A 21,297-nucleotide genomic window follows, 5' to 3' on the forward strand; every position below is an offset into this window, starting at 1 on the left:
TCCTTTATCAAGAGAATATATATATTATTCATGATGGAATTGTAGGTGTAGGCAGCGTCGGTAGGTAGTGGTTTGGAGTTCTTTATGGTTAAAGAAGAAGTAGACATCACTATAAATAAATTACTGAGAACTGACTGACGCATACATGATATAAATTGACTGCATGACGTGACGAGTTGACGTTGACGTCTGTATGAGTCGGCGGAGCAGGAGAGGAAAAAGAGAGGACAAGTTAAAGCAGTCAATCAAATTTTTTATTTCTTTAATAGTGACAATTCGGTTCTGAATTAAATTAAAAGTGGAAATTAAAATGAAATAAATTCTTTCCGAGTTATGTATCAATTATCTATATTATTTTAATACATTCTCTGTGTGTTTTTGATGATAGTGGCACTTCACTTCTACCAGTCTTTTTTAAAATATAATTTGTAAAAATTTACCTGTAATATGAATAACGACGAGAATAAAGACATGTCGCACAGACAGCATGCGAAATATTTTATGCGGTTTTTAAATATACTTCCTTCAACATTATCGTCTCATGATACAACCAGGTAACTTGTAATTAATTACAATTTAATAATTTATTTTATTATTATATATTAATATATGTAAAAATCGTAATTTAGTGATATTTTTAATAAACAATTAGTAGCATCTAAGACTATTGTTTGACACTATCCATGAGTTATGAACAATAGATAATGCTTTTTATTTATATAAATTATGTAGGTACTGTATAATTTTTTGTCATATAAATAACAAGGTCATTGGTTCCTTGACATTGTTATTACCTGCTGATTATATTGTATTTGCCTTATTTAAATGGCAAAGATGTGTTTTTGAAAGGTATCATGAATGGAAATTATAGTAAAATCATACTTACCAATTTTGTGTCATTTGGACATTATTATCAACTCATTTTATCAAGGATCTGGTGTAGGCTTGTTTTGGACAGGAATTATTATTTCCTATATCTTATTTATTTTCCCTTTTTATTGGCATTGGTACCAAATGATACATTACAATTTATAATTAACCCATTTGGATCCAAATATTAACTGGCAACATAATTTGAAATAATCTTTATTGACAAACTATAGAAAGCTAATATTTTCTTATAAAAAAAAATTGTGTATAAAAAGCACCATCCTCAAATGAGGCCAATGGGGCACTTTTTAAAATACTTTTGATATCTTCATCCACTCTTCGACACACATTTGTAACAATGAATGATGGTTTAGCTATTATTCACAGTAAAACTAAAAATATAAGTGAAAAAAAAATTTTGCAGTCAGTCCCCATTTGGGGACATTACACTAAGATCCCTTTATTTACAATCAAGTTTAAAAAATAAATGATATAATAACATCATTTATTAGAAGAAATTATGACCAAGTGAGATATATTAGGAAATAATATGAATGTTAATTTAAGTATAAATAAATAATGACTTATTTTTACTGGTTTAATTTATATTTGTTTAAATTATTTATAGTACATAAAATTACTAATTTCATGCAGTTTATTCGCTATATCCCACAACATTTTTTTTACTACAAAACATTTTAACACTCGAAATTTGCATTTGAACAAAATTTATTTAGAATATATTGAAATGTGTTGGTATGTCAAAAGTTGTCTCAATTAAGGACAGTGGTCATAAATGGGTTAAGGACAGAGGTAAATAGTTTTATAATCTTGAAAGTATTATATTTATATGATTAATCTTTATTGATATAATATGATTGAATTTTAAGAACACTATTAGTTTATTGATGAATATTGAAAAATTTCTATTGTTTTTGAAAATTAATAGATAAGTCTAATATTGCCATGCTTTGGTAAACTTCTAAATAAATTTATTTTGGTCATGTCCACAAAATTATAGATAAAAGCTAACATTTTATATTTTTGTTTTGTTCCAGAGTCACTATAGCATATTTCTCAGTCTGTGGCCTTGATGTTCTTGGATCAATATCATCTATATCATTGGATCTGAGCTCTAGGATTATTGAATGGATTTACTCACTACAAGTACATCCAAATGAAGAGAGTAAGTTGTATAATTATTATCAAATTTAGTAATACAATTCCAAGTGTATTTATTTTTTATTTTTTTTATTACAATACATTTTAATTATATGAATATCTATTAAATTATATTATTCATTGTATGTGTAATTTCCTAAATTAAAATATCTGACTTATGGCTAATATCTTTTTAATACATATATTTTTTAAATCTGATTCTTTATTTTAGAAAATGTAAGTATAACTGTGAGATAGGTAAACTGTAACAACTACAGTGTAACAAATCATATTTTTTTAAGCTATTTTTCTCATATATCATCTAAAAAGTAATAAAGAAGCAGTAAATGAAGTAGTTATAGCAAGTAGTATATAAACCTATATGTGGTTACATATTATATTAAATACATTTTTCTCTGAAGTTAAAACATATAATTCTCCAAGTAAGATACAAAAAATGCAGAAGTCTGTCTTAGAATATAATAGTTGTAGATCTAAGGCAAAAATAAAAAATACATCAGGATAATCTCAGAGTATTAGTGGTTCAAAATATCTGTCTCATAACATAAAAATTTTTACATTGTTGATAAAAGAGAAGCAAGTATAGACAACATGTATAACAAGTGTGCATTCTGTGATCTCATCTTATCTAATTGAGATAATTATTAATGTTTTATTTCAATAGTTACTTTATTAAACAAACATAGTTATATTAAACAAGAGTTTGTACAAATGGTATATCCTAAAATACATATTAATTACACTAGTAAGAGACCTAGGTAATATTTAATCATGTACACTGTCTTTATCATGTGCAAATATGTTGGCTGTCTATTTAAGTAGTTTTTTATAGTCTTTGTATTTTGTCTCATAGTACTACATGAATTGAGCTTATAGTCTTTAATATTATCTCTAAATGGTATGAAACAAATTTCTGTTGTGTTCATCTGTCTATTAGGCTAAGGATTATAAAGTATCTAGAGGATATTATAAAAAAAAATTAAGGTTCTTATCATTATGACAATTATGTTTTTAAGTCTGGAATTAACATGATTATTTAAATTTATGATAATTTGTCTGAATTTTGTCAACGTTTCGACTAGGTTACAGCAGTGGTGGCCATGAGTAGATTGAATTCATTTGTATTTCTACCATGAAGCAGTTGTGTTTGCATGGCTGTGTTTCGGTTTGAAAGATGGGATATGGCAGTGAATTTACGGGGTACATAGGAATAGTACCTGACTCCTCAGGAATAGTAATGCATGGGGGGGTATCATGCGCGAAATAGTATACTCTGCCATGTTTGCCATTTTAAGTAGCATAAAAAAAGAATTAGTATACTTATATGATCATGTTAATTCTCTTTTGTCTCTTTCTTATAAAATATAAAACATGCTGTGCGAAAACAATTATTGAAGAAGATTTTAACATTGAAGTTTCTTCTCTTGATGACATGAAAGTACTGATAAAAAATGCTATTTTATTAGTTCCTAAATCATTCTCTACTATAGCTTTTATAAGAATATGGCATGAAGAGTAGTGAATATATAAATAAATGAGCTAGATTTAAACCAATTCAGGATATTAATATGTTAAGTTGGTGGGAAATGGGATGAGGGAAGAGATTGTTAGTAATGGGGACTAGTAGCCTTATTGCTAGCAATACATGTGATGTGATGAGCTTAAGAATTCACTGTTATTTTCTCTTATTTCTACTTTCAGATGGTGATATGTCCATATGTGGTTTTCAAGGGTCCTCCACAGTTAATATACCATTAGACCCAGCAAATAATCATTACCGTTGTGGTCACCTTGCAATGACATACACTGGTCTTTGTATGCTTCTCACTTTAGGAGATGATCTGTCTAGGATTAATAGGAAAGCATTAGTAGAAGGTAAGTAACATTATCTTGTATTCAATGTCTTGCATTGGGCAAAGTTTGTGTACTTATGAATATAAAATAAATAAATATGGCTACTTATATATTAAATAAATTAGGATGAAAATTACACAACACTTGTTTTAAAGTTAATAGCATATTTTGTAATCTTGTACAGTTTAGTAGCTGTTTTATCGCTATTTGTATTATAAGTGTTTGTTCCTATTTTAAAACAATATTTCTTTTTTTTTTTATGTCATCGTAGTTTTACGTGAGTTTGTAGTCTATATAATTTAATTTAGTATGTGAATAAATACTGTAGCATTTTCAACTAGCTCCAAACAAGAAAGAGGATCTCAATTTAGTTCTTTTTTTTATATTGGTTACAAACACAATAAACTTCATCAATTATTAACCTATTTGGAAAGAGTACACTTTCAGATTTATTATAGGTGATGATGAAATAGTAACCCCATCCGCGCTATCGGTATACACCGGTGGGGCACCAGTGACGGATGATAGATGAGGATGAAACAGGTCAGTTAGCCCATCGTGACGAATTCAACGAGAATTGTTCACGATGGTTTCCAGGGGGAACCACGTGGAGGTCGACCTGATAAGGCTATTGCTAGCAATGGGGCTGTCAAACTACATTGCTAACAATCCCTTCCCCCCTGCACTTTCAGATTGGTCCCATAGACATTTTATCAAAATCGATTCAGTAATTTGATTTGTCATGATTGAAGTTGGTATTTTTTTACGGAAAAAATCTATTTATAGAATAAATACAATATTTCAGGTGTTAAGGTCTTGCAAAGAGAAGAAGGGAACTTCTCCGCAACACTTTCCGGCTGTGAGTCAGATATGCGATTTGTGTACTGCGCAGCATGTGTCAGTTATATCCTGGATGATTGGTCGGGGTTTAATATTGAAAAGGCCACCGACTACATCATTAAATCTATTGTACGTATATTGATATCATATTTCACCGCTTTAGATTTTCACAACAACAGCTCTTGAGCTTTCCGGACTGTTAAATTTGTAATGTAAAACAATTTCGTAAGTAGACCGTTTAAGATTGCCATATTTAGATTTTTTTATGGGTGTAGATGAAATGGTAACCCCGCGTGCGTTATCAGTATACGCTGACGGAGCACCAGTGAAGGGTGACAGGTGAGGACGATGGCAGGTTATTTGGCCTATAGTGACCAATTGAACAAGAATTGACCACTATGGTTTCCAGGGGGAACCGCATGGAAGTCGACCAGATAGGGTGTATTGCTAGTAACGAGGTTGTTAAATGTCAATTACTAACAATCCCTTTCCCCCCGCCATATTTAGATTATCATCATGTAACACTTCTTGAATTAAGAGTAATGGGGACTAATGGCCTCATTGCTAGCAAGCCCTGTCAGGTCGACCTTCACGCGGTTCCCCCTGGAAACCATTGTAATTAATACTTGTTGCAACTAGTACTAATATTATTCGTCACAATGGGCTAACTGATTTGCTTGCATGCTCATCTATCATTGCTCACTGGTGCCCCGCCAGTGTATACCGATAGCGCAGGCGGGGTTACCATTCCATTTTTATCCATAAAAAAAGCCTTTCAGATTATCTTTTGTCAAACTTGACTTTGTTTGGATGATTGCTAGTACAAAATTTTATTTAAATCTAATAAGGTATTTAAATGTGTATAAAAAATTTATACTTTTTAGATTTACTGTATACATTTAATTTCATTACAGAGCTATGATTATGGTATCGCGCAGTGTCCAGAACTGGAGTCGCACGGGGGAACTACTTACTGTGCTCTAGCGACCCTCGCGCTTTCCGATCAATTGGACAAATTATCTCAGGAGCAAGTGGAAGGGCTGAAACGTTGGCTGGTCTTCAGACAGGTCGACGGTTTCCAAGGCAGGCCCAACAAGCCGGTCGATACGTGCTACAGTTTCTGGGTTGGTGCTTCATTAAAAATATTAGATACTTTACATATGACGAATTACGGTAGCAATAGGAGGTACGTGATCGACACGCAAGATGTCGTTGTAGGCGGGTTTTCTAAGTGGCCTGATACTTCCACAGATCCTATGCACACCTACTTAGGCCTAGCTGGATTAAGTTTGATAGGGGAGAATGGTTTGTTAGAAATTGTACCTACTCTTAACATAACCAGAAGGGCATACGAACATCTGAAGACTTTACACAAGCGTTGGTCTGATGAATGCTGATGAATACTGACATTCTTTAATTTTATATTTCGACCAAGGCGTTTCATAGTGTGATTGAGTTTTGTTCAAATATTAATTGTTATTACTTCCGTCTGTAACGATGTTTCAATGGTGCACGAGAATTAATATATATGTTTTAATGAAACTATATTATACCATAAGTTAATTGCAAGTGCTATACCGCGATTTCATTAGCGATACATGGACGCGAGGAGAGAAATAGGTATACATATGTGTACTATAGGAAAAACAGATCTTATGATGTTGTTTTATAATCTTTTAATAGCTTTATATATTTATTTCAAACTTAATACTGTTATAATACACGTGTATAAGTACTTAGTTTATGTTCGTATTTATTTTTTCTAGATAATACCTATCTATTTGGTCATATTATAAATGAAGGTTTTGACATAATTTGGTTATATTATCTCACGTGCGATCTACATGCATGGCTCTCTCTGTCTACGCTAGCTATACGTCGCAGTATAGCGCTTGAGTTTAGACTGTATTTCATGTTATACCAACGTTAGTTTCCAATATTTTCGAGATGTAATTAAATTAATATATGACTATAATGAGGAGCAAATACGATGCAAATCTAATGAAATAGAGCTCGTTTGTATCATACGTTTTTACTTGAAAATTGACAGGTTTTTAAACACCAAAGGATAAATAAAGGGTAATTCGTTAATCAAATATATCGCTAATTCGCATCATTTTTTTTTATCATTATTCATCACGATTGTAAAACTGAAGTCTATTATTATGTTACTGTATTAATACTGTATTTTTGGGAATCTAAATTTTTATATATGAATTTAAAAAAAAATTCATTATCCTAATTGAATTTATTCGAAAAATATGCATACTTGTATCGCCTATCGCCTTTGTCAATCCGTCAGAGAATTTGTTTTGGTTTTTCCTGTTTATTCAGCTGCTTACTACATTAACACAGACATAATAATAATATAAAACAATGGCACACATTATTTAAAAAAATACTTTTCCTAGAAATATTTAAAAAACACAAGTACAATATAGAGTTGCCGATTTGTGTTAAGCCCTACATGAAATCTGCTACAAAATGGCCTTCTTATATTTTTTCGTCTGTCGTTATTGTAGATACAAGAATTCAGTGTATTTTTATGTACTAAAAATACACTAAATTCTTGTATCTACATTATTGTATGTAAATTTATTTGCACTAAGTGCTGAGTTATACGTTACTTTTTATACTACATCCATTTCCCATTGTAATAAGCAGTTTGACACAATTTAGAAATTATAAAAATATGTTTCCCTTGTTATAATGAATATCTTAATTAATTTTTATACATGCAATTGTTCAGTGGGTGATAGATGTTAAATATCAATGATGACGAATTGATATTAACTAAGTAATCCTTTTTACTGCAATGACTGCTCTCATTTTTTGTCAACTAATTTATACATACTGTATAATGCAATTTTCATAACGTAAAGCGTTTCTATTAATCTCATACAATCACAATTTTATGAATTAAAACATACCAGTAAGCTTTAGTCTAGTCTTTATATAAAATGGAGTCTGTCGACGTTAGCATTATATAAAATGGCATTTCAATGAGTTTATTTTTTATTTTTAGATATTATCTATTAAAAGCACAAAAAAATATTCTAAATTATTCGAATATTCTTCAAAATATATATATAGTAGAAACAATCGTTTGTAAATACATTATTATGTATCATTTATCAAATTTGTTTATTGTTAAAAAAAATCAACGATGCAAAAATCGTCTAATGTGGAAGTCGTAAATTATTTCTAATGTTATATTTCGTTTTGATAAATTTTATACGTGTGTGGTTTAGTTTTAAATAACTTGATGTATGTTTAGGAAATTTCTGTTTTAAAGTATTACGATATGGATATATAGTGCTCGGCAAACAACTTGAGTATTACTAATAACGAGTAATAATAAAATAATTACTAGATTCTGCTCACAACTTCATATGTATGGTTTTTGAACTAATGCAATAAACCATTTCTGGATAGAGTTAGATATATGGGAACAAAAAAAAATCGTTAAAATTATTAAATTAATTTGGATTTTAATTAGAATTTAATTACATTGATGAAATTGAATTATTTAATTATTGAAATCTTTATGAAAATTTAAGGATCGACGCCCTCCTCGCTTCTAATTGCTGTGCCCGACAGGGTCTACAATGTACTATATCAATTACTAACATCTTTTATAATAATATTGTAGAATGCAATAAATAAATTGAAATTAAAAATTGAAATTGAGATATCAAAATATTAAGATAAAATATACACCGGATTTTAAGTGCGACATTTAGAAATAATACTGAATCGCATTTAATTTGGTGTAATAGTTTTTGCATGATTTCCCAACAAATATACAGATAGAGAAACATTCTAAATTTCATAGTTCTGCCTTCACATGCTTTTATTAAGGCTCCTTATAATAAATTTTTCTTAAATATCTCTTATGTAAAGGCATCGTCTAGTTATAATGTAATTTATGTATAAACATTAAAATCGAATTAAAAAAGTAACGTGGTAATATAATTGTACTCAAGTTATTTGTCAGTATTTATATCTATATAAATTTTTATTATAATTTGCTAGTACTTAAAGGGTATTTATGAAATTAGGTGCTAACTATAATAGATGGTATTCAGTGCCACCTACCATTTTTGAGGATGGACAACGATTTATAATGAAAAATATATATAGCGACTATATTTGATAGTACAATATGATATTTCGCATTGTGCCATAATCGTTTTACTCTATGGCGACCATTTAGCAATTCATTAGATAGGATTTATAAAATTATTGCACAAAAATTGTCAAAGTACACATGTTACTTAATTGTGTCTGAGAGTTATAACTGTTTTATATAAAATATGAAATTACTGTTTTATGGGCCATCATTATTTAAAATTATAATAATTATGATCTAAATCTATAAGAAAGTTTGTTTATATTAGCTTTTGTAAATAATCAAATTGAAATTGAAAATTTATATATATATATATATATATATATATATATATATATATATATATATATATATATATATATATATATATATATATATATATATATGTCGATTCTGATATATATACCTAAAAAAATAAAAATATACCTAATATTAAAAGCTATCATGTATGTCCTGTTTTAATAGAACATAATGGAAAAGTAATAAAGTTTTCTTGAAAGTTGAAATTATCATAGTAAATACACATACCAACAAATTTAGAGGAACGCAAAACAGGTAAATTTTTAAATAAAATTATTTTCTATATACTTTTTTGCTATAACAATAATTAGTTATGCTTAAAATAACTAAAATAAACGCTTTAGTAACTTATAAAACATTAGTTTTTGAAGAATTACACTAAAATTGCAAAAAAATGTAAATATAACTTTTTTTCTTTAAAACTTAACAGAGTTTAATTTTGAAATGAGCACAAAAAACAAATATAATAACTTCTTGCCATTGTAGGTGTACTGTAACAAATGGAAACATTAAATTAATCGAGTTTTCATTTGTACTACTATTGAACTTCATCCATCCATCTCATGATCATGTCAATAATTCGTTTCTTTACATTTTCGTCAAATTCTATGGAAATACATATAAATTTTGTTCCACCTATTCATTGGCATGCGATCTACGTGCCTTAAAATTTACAATTACTAGATAAAATTGTTTAATTAATCCGATGGCCACTGCGCTGCAATGGGACGCTTCTTCCTTTGTGCAAATTATCTAGTTCAAATGTACATTGTCTGATTTGCATACATATCACTTTATCAATCTATCAATTCATTTTTAATGTTTACCTTTCTTGTGACGCAATCGTATAGCATGTGTATTTTGACCGCATAGTTATAAGGCATTTATTATCTATAAATGGAGGCTCCAATGAATGGATCATATAAGTATGCTTTATAGTAATAAACACATTTTGACAGAACCGTGTATAGAATCTTGTTTCAACATATAATTTTTTTATTAAAAGAATTTAAGGGTCAATTTTGAAATTTACGCAGGTGAACCAAGTCGCATTCGTTGTTAGTTTTTTTGTTATAATTATGTTTAAATTATATAAACATTAATCAGGTATTTGTGTACATAAATTGAACGCTATCTGTTATTTAAGTTGCCACAGAAAGTTGTTAGCAGTTTGGAAATTAAATTTAGGCCCAATTTCTCCCACAGTAATTCCTGGGAGAGGCATATGTGTCTCCAGATCTCTGATTTGAACTATAAATGTTTATAAATACGGTATTTTCCTTGAGTATATAGTTGGGCTACGACGATGCAATGGTGCACAGTATGTCCCACTAGAATTAGATCAACAGAAATTTGTTACAAAACTAATCATAAATACACTGCAATATAATTAAATATAATAAAACTTAATAAGAATTGTGTAATTAATTATTATAAGATCAGACAAGATTATCAGATATTATCGGATAAGACCATCAGGTGGCCGTCAGCTTGTTTGCCATTCTAAGTTGCAATAAAGAAAGATATTATTGGAATTACCTGTACTCAGTTTCGCAGAATTAAAAAAATAATATCTTTATATAATTACAATATCATTAAAATTAACTGCAAGTATGTTCAATGTTGTAATGAATATAATGAACTATCATAAAGAGTCAAGTATGCATTCATTCGGCAAATTTTGTATTGATATTAAAGTTGTAAAATTTTGGTAGAAAACAGCCACTTTTACGGCAAGAAAAAACTTTGAATATTTATTTAAATACATTTTATTTTTAAATTACTTTGGTTAGATTGAAATAAAAAAAAAAATGTTAGTATTATGTGGTTTAGAACTTTTGTTATTTAAAAAAAAAAAGCTATCGTTTAAGAGAGTTTGTTATTTATAAAGCTGTTTAAAGGACATCTGATATAAAACGAGCGTTTTGAAATCGAAGCTTTATGCAAAGGAATTTATTTCATATAAATGTAATCTAAATACTCAACATTTTCTTAGCATGAATTGGGATCTTCTTGAAACCATATTGAATTTATTGAAAAAAAAAATTGTTTCAAAAAAAGTAAGTACAGTCGAATTTAGAACCTCGTCTATGGTTGAAGTCAATTAAATTGTCCTTCTAATAATAAAATAATTAAAGCATTGTTTGTTTTATAAGCACATTTTTTTACAGGTATTTACTTTTACAAGAATTTATTTTTATATAATATCGCCACCAAACTATATTGTTATGTATGTAATAAAACTTTTTAACATATTACAAAATATGATATTTCAATTCGAATATTATTTATTGCATTTGATCTGTTTTTTTTTTAGAATATTTTTGGTTTATTTATATTTTACACTATTAGGCTTGTAAAAATACTGCGTAGTTTTCTAACATAGCTCCGATTTGTTTGTATAGTTACGTTATTTGTCATTAATTAATCTTTTAATGACGTGTTCCAACACACGTATTATGCATATACTTAGTTTTATATTGCCCAGCTTATCACTGATTAATATTGTTTAATGTATTAAATTATTTGTTTTGATTTACTATATGAGCTGTTTAATTAGGCCTTTAAATAACCTTGCTTTGCTTTACATTTAGCTATTTTGAAGAATCACGTAAGTAATATCTCAGATAATGAAAACTGTACTATACAGGGTTACAAAGAATGATAACATTAATACAGAGAAAAATACAATGAAGCAAAGAAATGATATTTCGGGTAAAGAGATTATTATACCCGTCAAAATTTCTAAATGCCTCATAAACCACCTTCTGAATGATCTTTAGATGAATAATGCCATAGAAAAAATAACGCTACTTGGTAATCAATTATTAAATTAATAATCTCAAATCTATGCTAAATAAGCGCTTTACAAATTATAGTTCATAGTTAAGAAAGCCTATATATATACCTGGCTTTCAGTAATAAGGCCACCTTATTGGACTCGAACCAATTGTCTATATAAGTAATACTCTTCTTTTATCCAAAATTTCAAATATATGTTGTGTAAATAAAGCATATCCCCTCTCCCTCTTTCTTTAATCATGGCGACGTAATTATCAAATATAATTAGTGGCGGTTATCACATACATAAACAAATGAAAGAAACAGAGAATGAAATACAAAATAATAGCCATAAACCAGAATCTTTATTTATTTTTAATCTATTATGAGTATAATTTTTTTTCTTACATGTGTGTTCGGCTTTAGCTAAGCCTTTAGTCTGCAGCAAAAGGCCATAATAAATCTTTATTTTAATTAACGTTACTTTAAGTTACTTGCCAATCTCTTTGTACCCTATTATTATAAATTTATAAATAACTGTATGGCATCATCAACTTGGCCATGATATTATCTGAAAATATATTGAAGTTGAGAAAACATAAATACAATGTTTTATTTCGTATTTTGCTTTGTATAATGGTTGTGTATAACAGATTTATGAATCAGTAACACCTATATATTGTTAAATCTATGACACACTAAAAAAAATAGTTAGCTTCACTACGCATTGAAATAATATATAATGAAATAGCCCCTGAAGATATCATACAATGCTGTTTAGTCTCCAACTAAGTACATCTTGTATTATAGACATTAGATAATTGATAGTTAAATAGTTGCTCATTTGACTTAGTGCTTATTTCAAAATATAGGATCATTGCGTTTTTTAGTAGAAATAGTAGTGTAGGTGGTAGGAATAAGTGGTATGCCTCTTAAAATGTCATTTGGGTCAAAGGTCACTGAAAAAAATTAATTGTTAACTAGACTTGTAATTACTTTGTAAAAAAGTTGTCTGAATTTATAACAGCTAATGACGTTGTTGCGATGAGCTGCCCGGGACAATTTGCCGTGTCACCCGGACAATGGGATTTAATGGGAACTCGAAACTTTCGCCTTTTCACTACGTTTCAGAGAGGAAGTGAAAACTTCGCCTTTTTTTTGTTGTCGTACGTACCTACTTACATAGCCTTCGGATTAAGTAAAGTAACTTTTGATGTCTTTTTAACAATTTCTTTAGACTTTCGCCCAGATTAGGAACTTTGGTTAATTAAGCATCATTTTTATGTTTTTGTACTAAATTGATTATTAATAGCTTTTGAAGTCGGTTTTAACCGACTTTTTTGAGCATTACGCATAATATTTATGTATATTTATTTACAACGTCTATGCGTTACATGTTGGTCCTTTTCCTCTAGTCGTAAGCCCAGTGCTAAGTGTGGTTATGTTTTCAACCTACTTGTACAATAATTTTTTCCACTTTCTGTGGTCTTTACTATATTGAAAAGCATCGGAAATTTTTATATTTAATTGTTCTGTCACTTGGTCAGAATATCGTGTTGGAATTAGTCTTTTCGATTTTTTTCTTCATTTTTCAAATGACTATTAAGTGAATAGTAGTAGTCTGTGCGTTGTCTATGGTATTTGTATTATGCATTTTCAACATCATATTTTAAAAACATCAATACACTATCCGGCGTCTTTATGGTCCGTGACTGTGTCGTACAGGAAAATGGGAAAGACAAGCGTCTTGATGATATATTGCTTTGTCTTTCCAAATATGTGTATTATTTTATTTGTATATAGGTCCATGCGTATTCATATTATATAAAATTTTCAATAGATTGAAGGTATTAAGTTTCTTTATTTTAAGCATAAAGACAGACAAAAATTTTAGTGCATTTTTGGTAAATTATTAATACCCCCTGTTAGTTTTTTGGAAATTAAGTCATAAAAGTACATAGTAGATATATATATATATATATATATATATATATATATATATATATATATATATATATATATATATATAATTTGGTAGCTAAAAATTACTTTTACAACGCGAGGAAAATGGGTAAACGGCTTTTTGTTTGTATAATCGTAGGTATACATGATACCTACCTATTATTTTGTTAACGAACTACTAAATAGTACATTTACATGAACGATAATAATCATACCTAAATAAGGGTCGCCACAGCGTCACAAGATGCCAACAAAATTAAAACCTGACACCATAGTTCTAATAAGGGATTTGGTTGGAGTACGCACCGGTTTCTTGCTTCCATTAATTAAACAAGAAAGCAGATCGTCTAGATAAAGCACTATAAATCTAAATGATGAATAGGTAGGCTCAGGCCTGGGATCGGAATTGTAAATTGCTTATTTGTGTGTATTTGTGGCCAACGGATTCGTTGCTGATAAAATGTCGGGTGTTTTTAGTCGGTCGCGCGACAGCCCTCTATTCCGATAGAGCCTTTAGTGATTAATTAGCGTATCAACTGTTGTGAATTGCAGCTATAACTTTTTATATATAATTTGAATAAATGTAAAAAGGTATAGAATAGAATAGAAATAGAATAGAAATCATCTTTATTCAATAAAATTTCTTTTTAAGCTTTTTTTAAATACTTACCTTTTATAATTCTACTGTTGTGTTCGAAATGTTATCTGTTCAGAATTCTCCATGAAACTCAATCTCAAACTCAGTTATTCTTTTAAAACTCTGTTAATCATATGTGTATTTATTCTGATGGAACATATCTAAAATAATATGGCCCAAATGGATCGTGCATGATCGTATTACATCATGGCCGTTTGTCATTCATAGTTTCTGAATACAATAAGGATTTTGTGCATTCAAACCTGCGGTAGGTACCTTAACGTGACAGCGGAAATAGCTGATTTCGTTTCTTAGATCATAAATACAAATAAATATAAATACAGGCATCATTTGCATGATATTGTACATTATGAGATGAAGCTCTTATATTATGCCAGTGCTCATTATTACAGTAATTTTTCAGCATGCTATATATCTCATGCCTCAAATTGGAATAAGTATAGCTCACTGACAAGGAAAGAATCCTATTAGTATGATATTGAAGTTTTTAAAGATGTTTGTATGTTTGCTATTCAGAAATAATTTGAATATAATTTAATATATGGTTATGTTATATCTTAGCTTAATGTGTAGGATACTTTACATACTGATACAAGCGGGGTAAGCCGGGGGAAACATCTAGTTATCTAATAGGTGAGATAGCGTCAATTTATTTATAGAATCTACTTTTTATAGAACCTCTTTCTGTTGGTTTTTTAGTGATATACATTACAATAAACCTTTTATTGTTAGCCAAAATGCAAATAGCTATTCTCCCCCTGTCTGATGTTAGGTACCTAGATTTAACATCAGAGAGAGGTATCATAATTTAAAAGAAATGTTTATTTGTATAATTTGAAAGGATTTTAATCCTATTACAAATGGTATTGTTAATTATATGTAATATATTTAGACGCTTAGCTTTTGAACGTAAATAGATATTCCAAGAAATTTGATATAACGATTTACCTATGTTGGGTACAACCACAATGTGGCTTATAGGGTTGGTTAATTGTTGGATTGTTTCAATAGAACTTAATGAAAACATAAACGAATAATTAACCTGATCTGAAGACAGTTTATCGATATTCAGTTATCATTATTTTCATTTTAGCTATTAACTCTCCATTGCTGAACATAAGCCTTCTCCATAAGAGGAGTTTTGCCAGTAGTTGCCACGCTTGGCAGGCGGTTTGATAACTGCAGTTAGGCGTTGGAGATGTTTTAGGAGGGACGTTGCTGTCTATTTGCCACCTCTTACGACTTACGGGAAAGGAAGGGGTGGCCTATTCTATGCTAGGACCACGCGGCCATATGTTCAATAATAATACAAATAAAAATTCTATTAGTTGATTAAATGTGTCTATTTGTTACTAATTTCATTTAGAAAGTGTTTTTTTTTTATAGTACGAAGGTGGTAAACAAGCATACAGCCCGTCTTATGGTAAACGGTTACTGTAGCCCATGGACGCCTGCAACATTAGGGGTATCACGTGCGCGTAACCGACTCTGAGAAAACATTAATATACCCTTTTTGAAGGACCCCATACTGTAGTCTCTAGGGAAAACATCGGCAGGGAGCTCATCCACAGCCTGAGCGTTCGTGGAAAAAAAAATTCTGGAAATTTAAATATAAATATATATATGAATATGAAAGTGTCCATTTGTTACTGGTTTATTTTAGAAAGTGTTTCTGTGATAATTTCAATAAGCCTTGTTTACTTTTTCATTCAATTATTTTGAAACACTATCTGAAAATGAATTGGCAATCCAACGCGAAAATGCCGCAAGTGTCATGGGGACCTTTGGGCCGGGTACGGATCACAAATACGACCGATTGTTATTTTTTTTTTTTGAGATACTAATATTATAAATTTATATTCATTACTTTATTTATTAATCGAATGAATAATTGATGTAAACTATCTGAAACAGTTTTGCTTAATATAGTAATTTCGATTACTTCATATAATATATTCAAAGAGAATATCAGGTAATATACCTATATGTAACTACGTAGACGTAACTTCCACGAGATTTCTGTTATTCGTGTTCGCTTGTTTTATCATCAGTCGAGTAATGTGCCTTTCAGATACAAATTAGTAGCTCAGCCAATCTTCATTTCAAACGGTGGTATACTTAACCGAAGTATTAGCGTAGTATTAGTGAAATGCACTATCTCGGCTGCACAGTTGCAGTGGGTTTAGGCGCGATGAAGGAACGCCAGTGGCTTGAATGGGGAATGAAGCCAGTATCAATCTGTGCTTTGTGCTTCACGGGTTAGTGGATTGTTAGTGTGGGCTAGATAAGTAGAGCTGGTCGGACTCGATAACAGGATTGTTCCTTTACAATGAGACTTAGGTAGATTTTAGATTCGTTGAATGTGGTTTGAATTTTAATTGTAATGTCCTACGGTTGGATGATTTTCGTAGCTGAATGTCTGCTTGTCGAATAGATTTGAATATTTGTTAAGAAAAAACTAAAATGACTATTGTTTACCTAGCTAAAAAATATTAAAAAGAATTATCTAAACTATGAATAAAAAAATATAAATGCATACTTTTAACATAACTACACACTCAGCATGGATCGTTACAATTTATATTAAAATAACAAAAATAGATTTTCAAAACAAAATATAAACGTTTCATGTCACGACCAAAATAATATAGCCAATGTGAAATGAATTTTGACGCATATCACTTTGTGTTGGCAATATTGATATTGAAAAACTACTTTTTGAGATGTGAGGGTGGTCCAATTTAGTTGTCGGTCCAATATTCCATATTTTCCACTGTGCTTTGTTTTTACATAAACTTTTAGGTATATAACTATTATTTTATAATGATAGAAAACTTACAGAAAGGGGAAATAATCAGCGCGTTATTGAATAATATTTTTTAACAAGACGGAACAACGATTCATATGTATAATAGCGAAAGTAGGAGATTGTTAGTAATGCGGATTATCAGTCCCATTGCTAACAATATACCCTAACAGGTCAACCTTCCCGTGGGGGGACCCCCTGAAAACTATGCTAAATTCCAAGTGTATTCATCACGATGGGCTAACTGATTTGGCTTTTCATCCTCACCTATCATCCCTCACTGGTGCCCCGTCAGCGTATACCGTTAGCGCATGCGGGGTTCCCATTTCATTATCATTCATAAAAAAAAAAAACACCGAAAGTAATCTACAATCGTTTCGGGAAAACTGCTAAATTGATTTTTAGTAATAATAATTTGCATAGTAGCTTATATCGTCATAGTCGTAGAATACTAACGAATCTGACAAATGTTACATATATAGATCCGTCAGTATTCTACGACTATGACGATATCTCAATTGACATTCGTCATTATTTTTATCACGGAATTTAGATGGACTTCATTAGCTAGACATGCAAGAGTAATTGTATCTAAATAAATTGTAAACGAGGGTTAAATGTAAGTACCAACTCTTATGAGGCATTCGAGATAGGGTTGTCATCCTGCCAATTTATTGACCCACTATACTTATTAAGAAATAAGAAAATTAAGTAGATTTATCAGTCTTTAAACAAACACTTTACACGATTTAAGTAGGTTTTCTTTAGACGGGAGATTTTTTAATACCTATACAGAGAATTTTTAAATGGCTAATTCTTGTTATATTCGTTAGGATATAGCCAGGGACTCATGTGTATTTATGAAATGCAATTCCATGTATTCTACTACGGTGGATAAAAATGTATGCTAAAGATATGCCTACGAGAATGCGAGGGGAGACGCTGTGATGCAAAGCGATGTATGCCCTCTAAAGGAGACTTCCGGATGAGGTTGTAACAATTGTCGGAAACGACACACAGAGTAAACTCATAAAATTCCTGTTGTGTATGTACAACTATATAGACAAGGATATTCCCTGTTTGTGCAATGTCCTCACACGTTTTGTATCTCATATACGTAGCCTGATAACATTGTATTGTTAAATAATATGACAGATGGATCAGCAGTATTTTTGCTAATCATCAAAATTCATCTCGTTGTTTGAAAAATATTACACTTCACAACAGAGCCTTTTAGAAAAATAAATAGGATTCGCACGTATAATTTTACAACAGAAACTATTGTTATACGATGTTAATATGCTAATACTAATGATACTTGTACAAACTTGACACGCATTGAGAGCTTTATAAACGCCTTTATTACACGAACGCAAGCAATTTCACGCTTGGCCCTGATAGAGCGATATGTGAGACGAGTGTGTTAGTCACTGAGTATGTTAATTCCCCCAAGTTCCCGCAACTGGATCGCTCGAGGCAGAATTTGGCGTCTTCACTTAGTGCCAGCAATTGCGTTGAAGATTTCAAGACTAGAGTACACAGATGTAGAATAATTTGTCATGACATTTTTAGATAAATAAAAAGATAGTGTTAGGAGGACTGATTTTTCCTTTTTTGACGATCGTCAACACAGTATATATTTTTTTGATAGCATTTTCATTATTAAGATCACATTTATCATTATTTAGTCTTAATTTTTCATTGTTGAACATAGGTTTTCTACATAAACTGACCGCTTGACAATCCTGTTGGCAACCAGTGTTTTATTGACATATTCACTACATTTTCTAAATGTTAACAGATAAATAAATAGAGACCTTTGTTGTAAAAATAAGCACAGTTAAAAGAAATAAATAAAATAAAAATAACGAAAATTAGTTATAAGTCAGAAATACCCTGATTAAGTTTATTAAAAATATTATATCACATAATTTTTGATCGATTTAAAATTAAAATTAATACGAGTATATCAAATACTGAAGAGTATTCATACTCCTAGGTAAGGAAGTTAACTTTTTATAAATACCTAATGTAGGGACAAAATGATAAAACTATATCAACAGACTCATTCAGTCGTAATACAGCGACAACACAGCGGAGGCTTGTTAATCAGTATGCTAATTGTCTTAACTTCGCGTAACTTTTCGGAAGGTTGCTACATAATGCGTCTCTTCAGAAATTAAACAAATGTAAAAAAGGACCTATACCTCAATTATTCGTTGCTTCTTTAAATTTGAAAATTATGATGTAATACCATGTAATTTGCACACAATAATATTAAAATTTTAATAAAATAAAAAAAAATGAGATAAAATACTATGTATGAAGTTCAGCGTATTCATTATTTGATTACTGATGGAATTTCTATTTAAAATGCCTATTGTTTAGATTATGGTGCAGACTTGCTGCTGATTTCTAGTGATCTCTCTATAAAATTAATTAAAGATGCTTCGTGTGAATTGTGAATCTTGGATTCCACATTGTAAATGTATAATTACAGCACCGAATATTAAGCTAATCGTCTAGCTCTGTCACCAAGTTACTTGTAAATAATTTACTGTTCCGAACCCCAACCAAAACTTTTTGTTCAGGCTGGAGCTCTAATTAAATGCTCAAAGAAGGAAGATAAATTATTATTAATTTTATTAATTACTAGCCATCCGTCGTCACCCTATCTATTCAATTTTGTCGCGTTGGTCTCACAGGATTACAACTTAAACTTAATTTCGAGTCCATTTGTCATTGAAGTTTGATGAATTAATATAAAGTTAAATATTAATTCTTGAACAATCAGTAAAACTTTCTAAGATATTAAACAAATTTGATTCATAAATTTATGTATTTTATTGGATAAAATAAAATATTCATTGCTTGGCAATATTGAGAATTGGTACCTATCAAGTGTAGGGAACCGGCTGTAACTTGAATACTGTCAAAGTAATTTGCTCAGGTGAAATAAAAGGTTAAGTTTCTTCATGAATGTTGCTATCTTGGGAAGATTCCAAGTGACACAACCCTCTAACTTTGGATAAACGCAGTAACATTTTAAGCGAGGGCAAAGCACTTGAGAGTCATCCCAACCTCCGGTTTCTTTGTCCACTTACGTATCCTTGAGAAATGGACATTTACCCAGTGATAAAAAGCAACTTTTGTTTGAAAGCACTTGGATGTTTACCCCAACTTTCGTTTTTAGACGATTTCACCTTAAGTGTCTAACACTTCCTTTGAACTTCCTTTATTTACCTAAACACGGTGACGTAATGAGATCTCTCTTTATGCAACGTTTCAAATTTCTCCTGTCTATGTAGAGTTAGTTACCTGCTTAATTAAAATCTTCGTTATCAACAGATTTTATGTACTTTCGTTGTAAGTTGGTAATTGAAATTTATTTCTTTTTATAACTATCTTCAATATAAATAAAATTCGATCACTAAATGTCTTGTGGAGTCTAAAACTTGATATTTTTTTAAATATTCATTGACGCTTAAGGTAGATTATGTGAATAAAAAAATCGTAAGAATCCCATTATCCTTTCTCCTATACAAACTGTTGCTTTTGATAGAACGACGTCTGTCTGGTTAGCTAGAACAATTTTTTTTGTAAGATATTTTTGATTGAAAAGAACTTAATCTTCGTGAGGTTTATAAAATGTTATAAATTATATCCAAATGTCAATTTTAAACATTTTGGTTTTGATCCAATAAATACTACGAGACTATTACAGGTACTCGAGCTCTACGTAAACTATTTAGTACTGGAAGAGAATATATATTTTATGAAAAAATAAAAGAAGCCTATTTATTAGTATTCTTTCTTTAACACATTTAATTGCCAAGTTTTATTTGTTATTTTATTTTTCCAGAAATGTTTTTTACACGTTTCATTTATCTTCGTGCCCTTATATACCTGCTG

General features: G+C 30.1%; 1 protein-coding gene across 1 annotated transcript; it reads left to right on the forward strand.

Annotated features, from left to right (window-relative positions):
- The first annotated feature begins 208 nt into the window (after positions 1-208).
- LOC113510658 (geranylgeranyl transferase type-1 subunit beta) lies at positions 209-6,505 on the forward strand. Its single transcript, XM_026894136.3, has 5 exons — positions 209-554; positions 1,929-2,056; positions 3,754-3,927; positions 4,712-4,875; positions 5,661-6,505. The coding sequence occupies exons 1-5, from the start codon at positions 448-450 to the stop codon at positions 6,141-6,143; spliced, it is 1,056 nt and encodes a 351-aa protein (XP_026749937.1). The 5' UTR covers positions 209-447; the 3' UTR covers positions 6,144-6,505.
- Positions 6,506-21,297: the final 14,792 nt, after the last annotated feature.

Source organism: Galleria mellonella, unplaced genomic scaffold, assembly GCF_026898425.1.
Source record: "Galleria mellonella isolate WM207_F2 unplaced genomic scaffold, CSIRO_AGI_GalMel_v1 utg32, whole genome shotgun sequence".
Taxonomy (NCBI): Eukaryota; Metazoa; Arthropoda; class Insecta; order Lepidoptera; family Pyralidae; genus Galleria; species Galleria mellonella.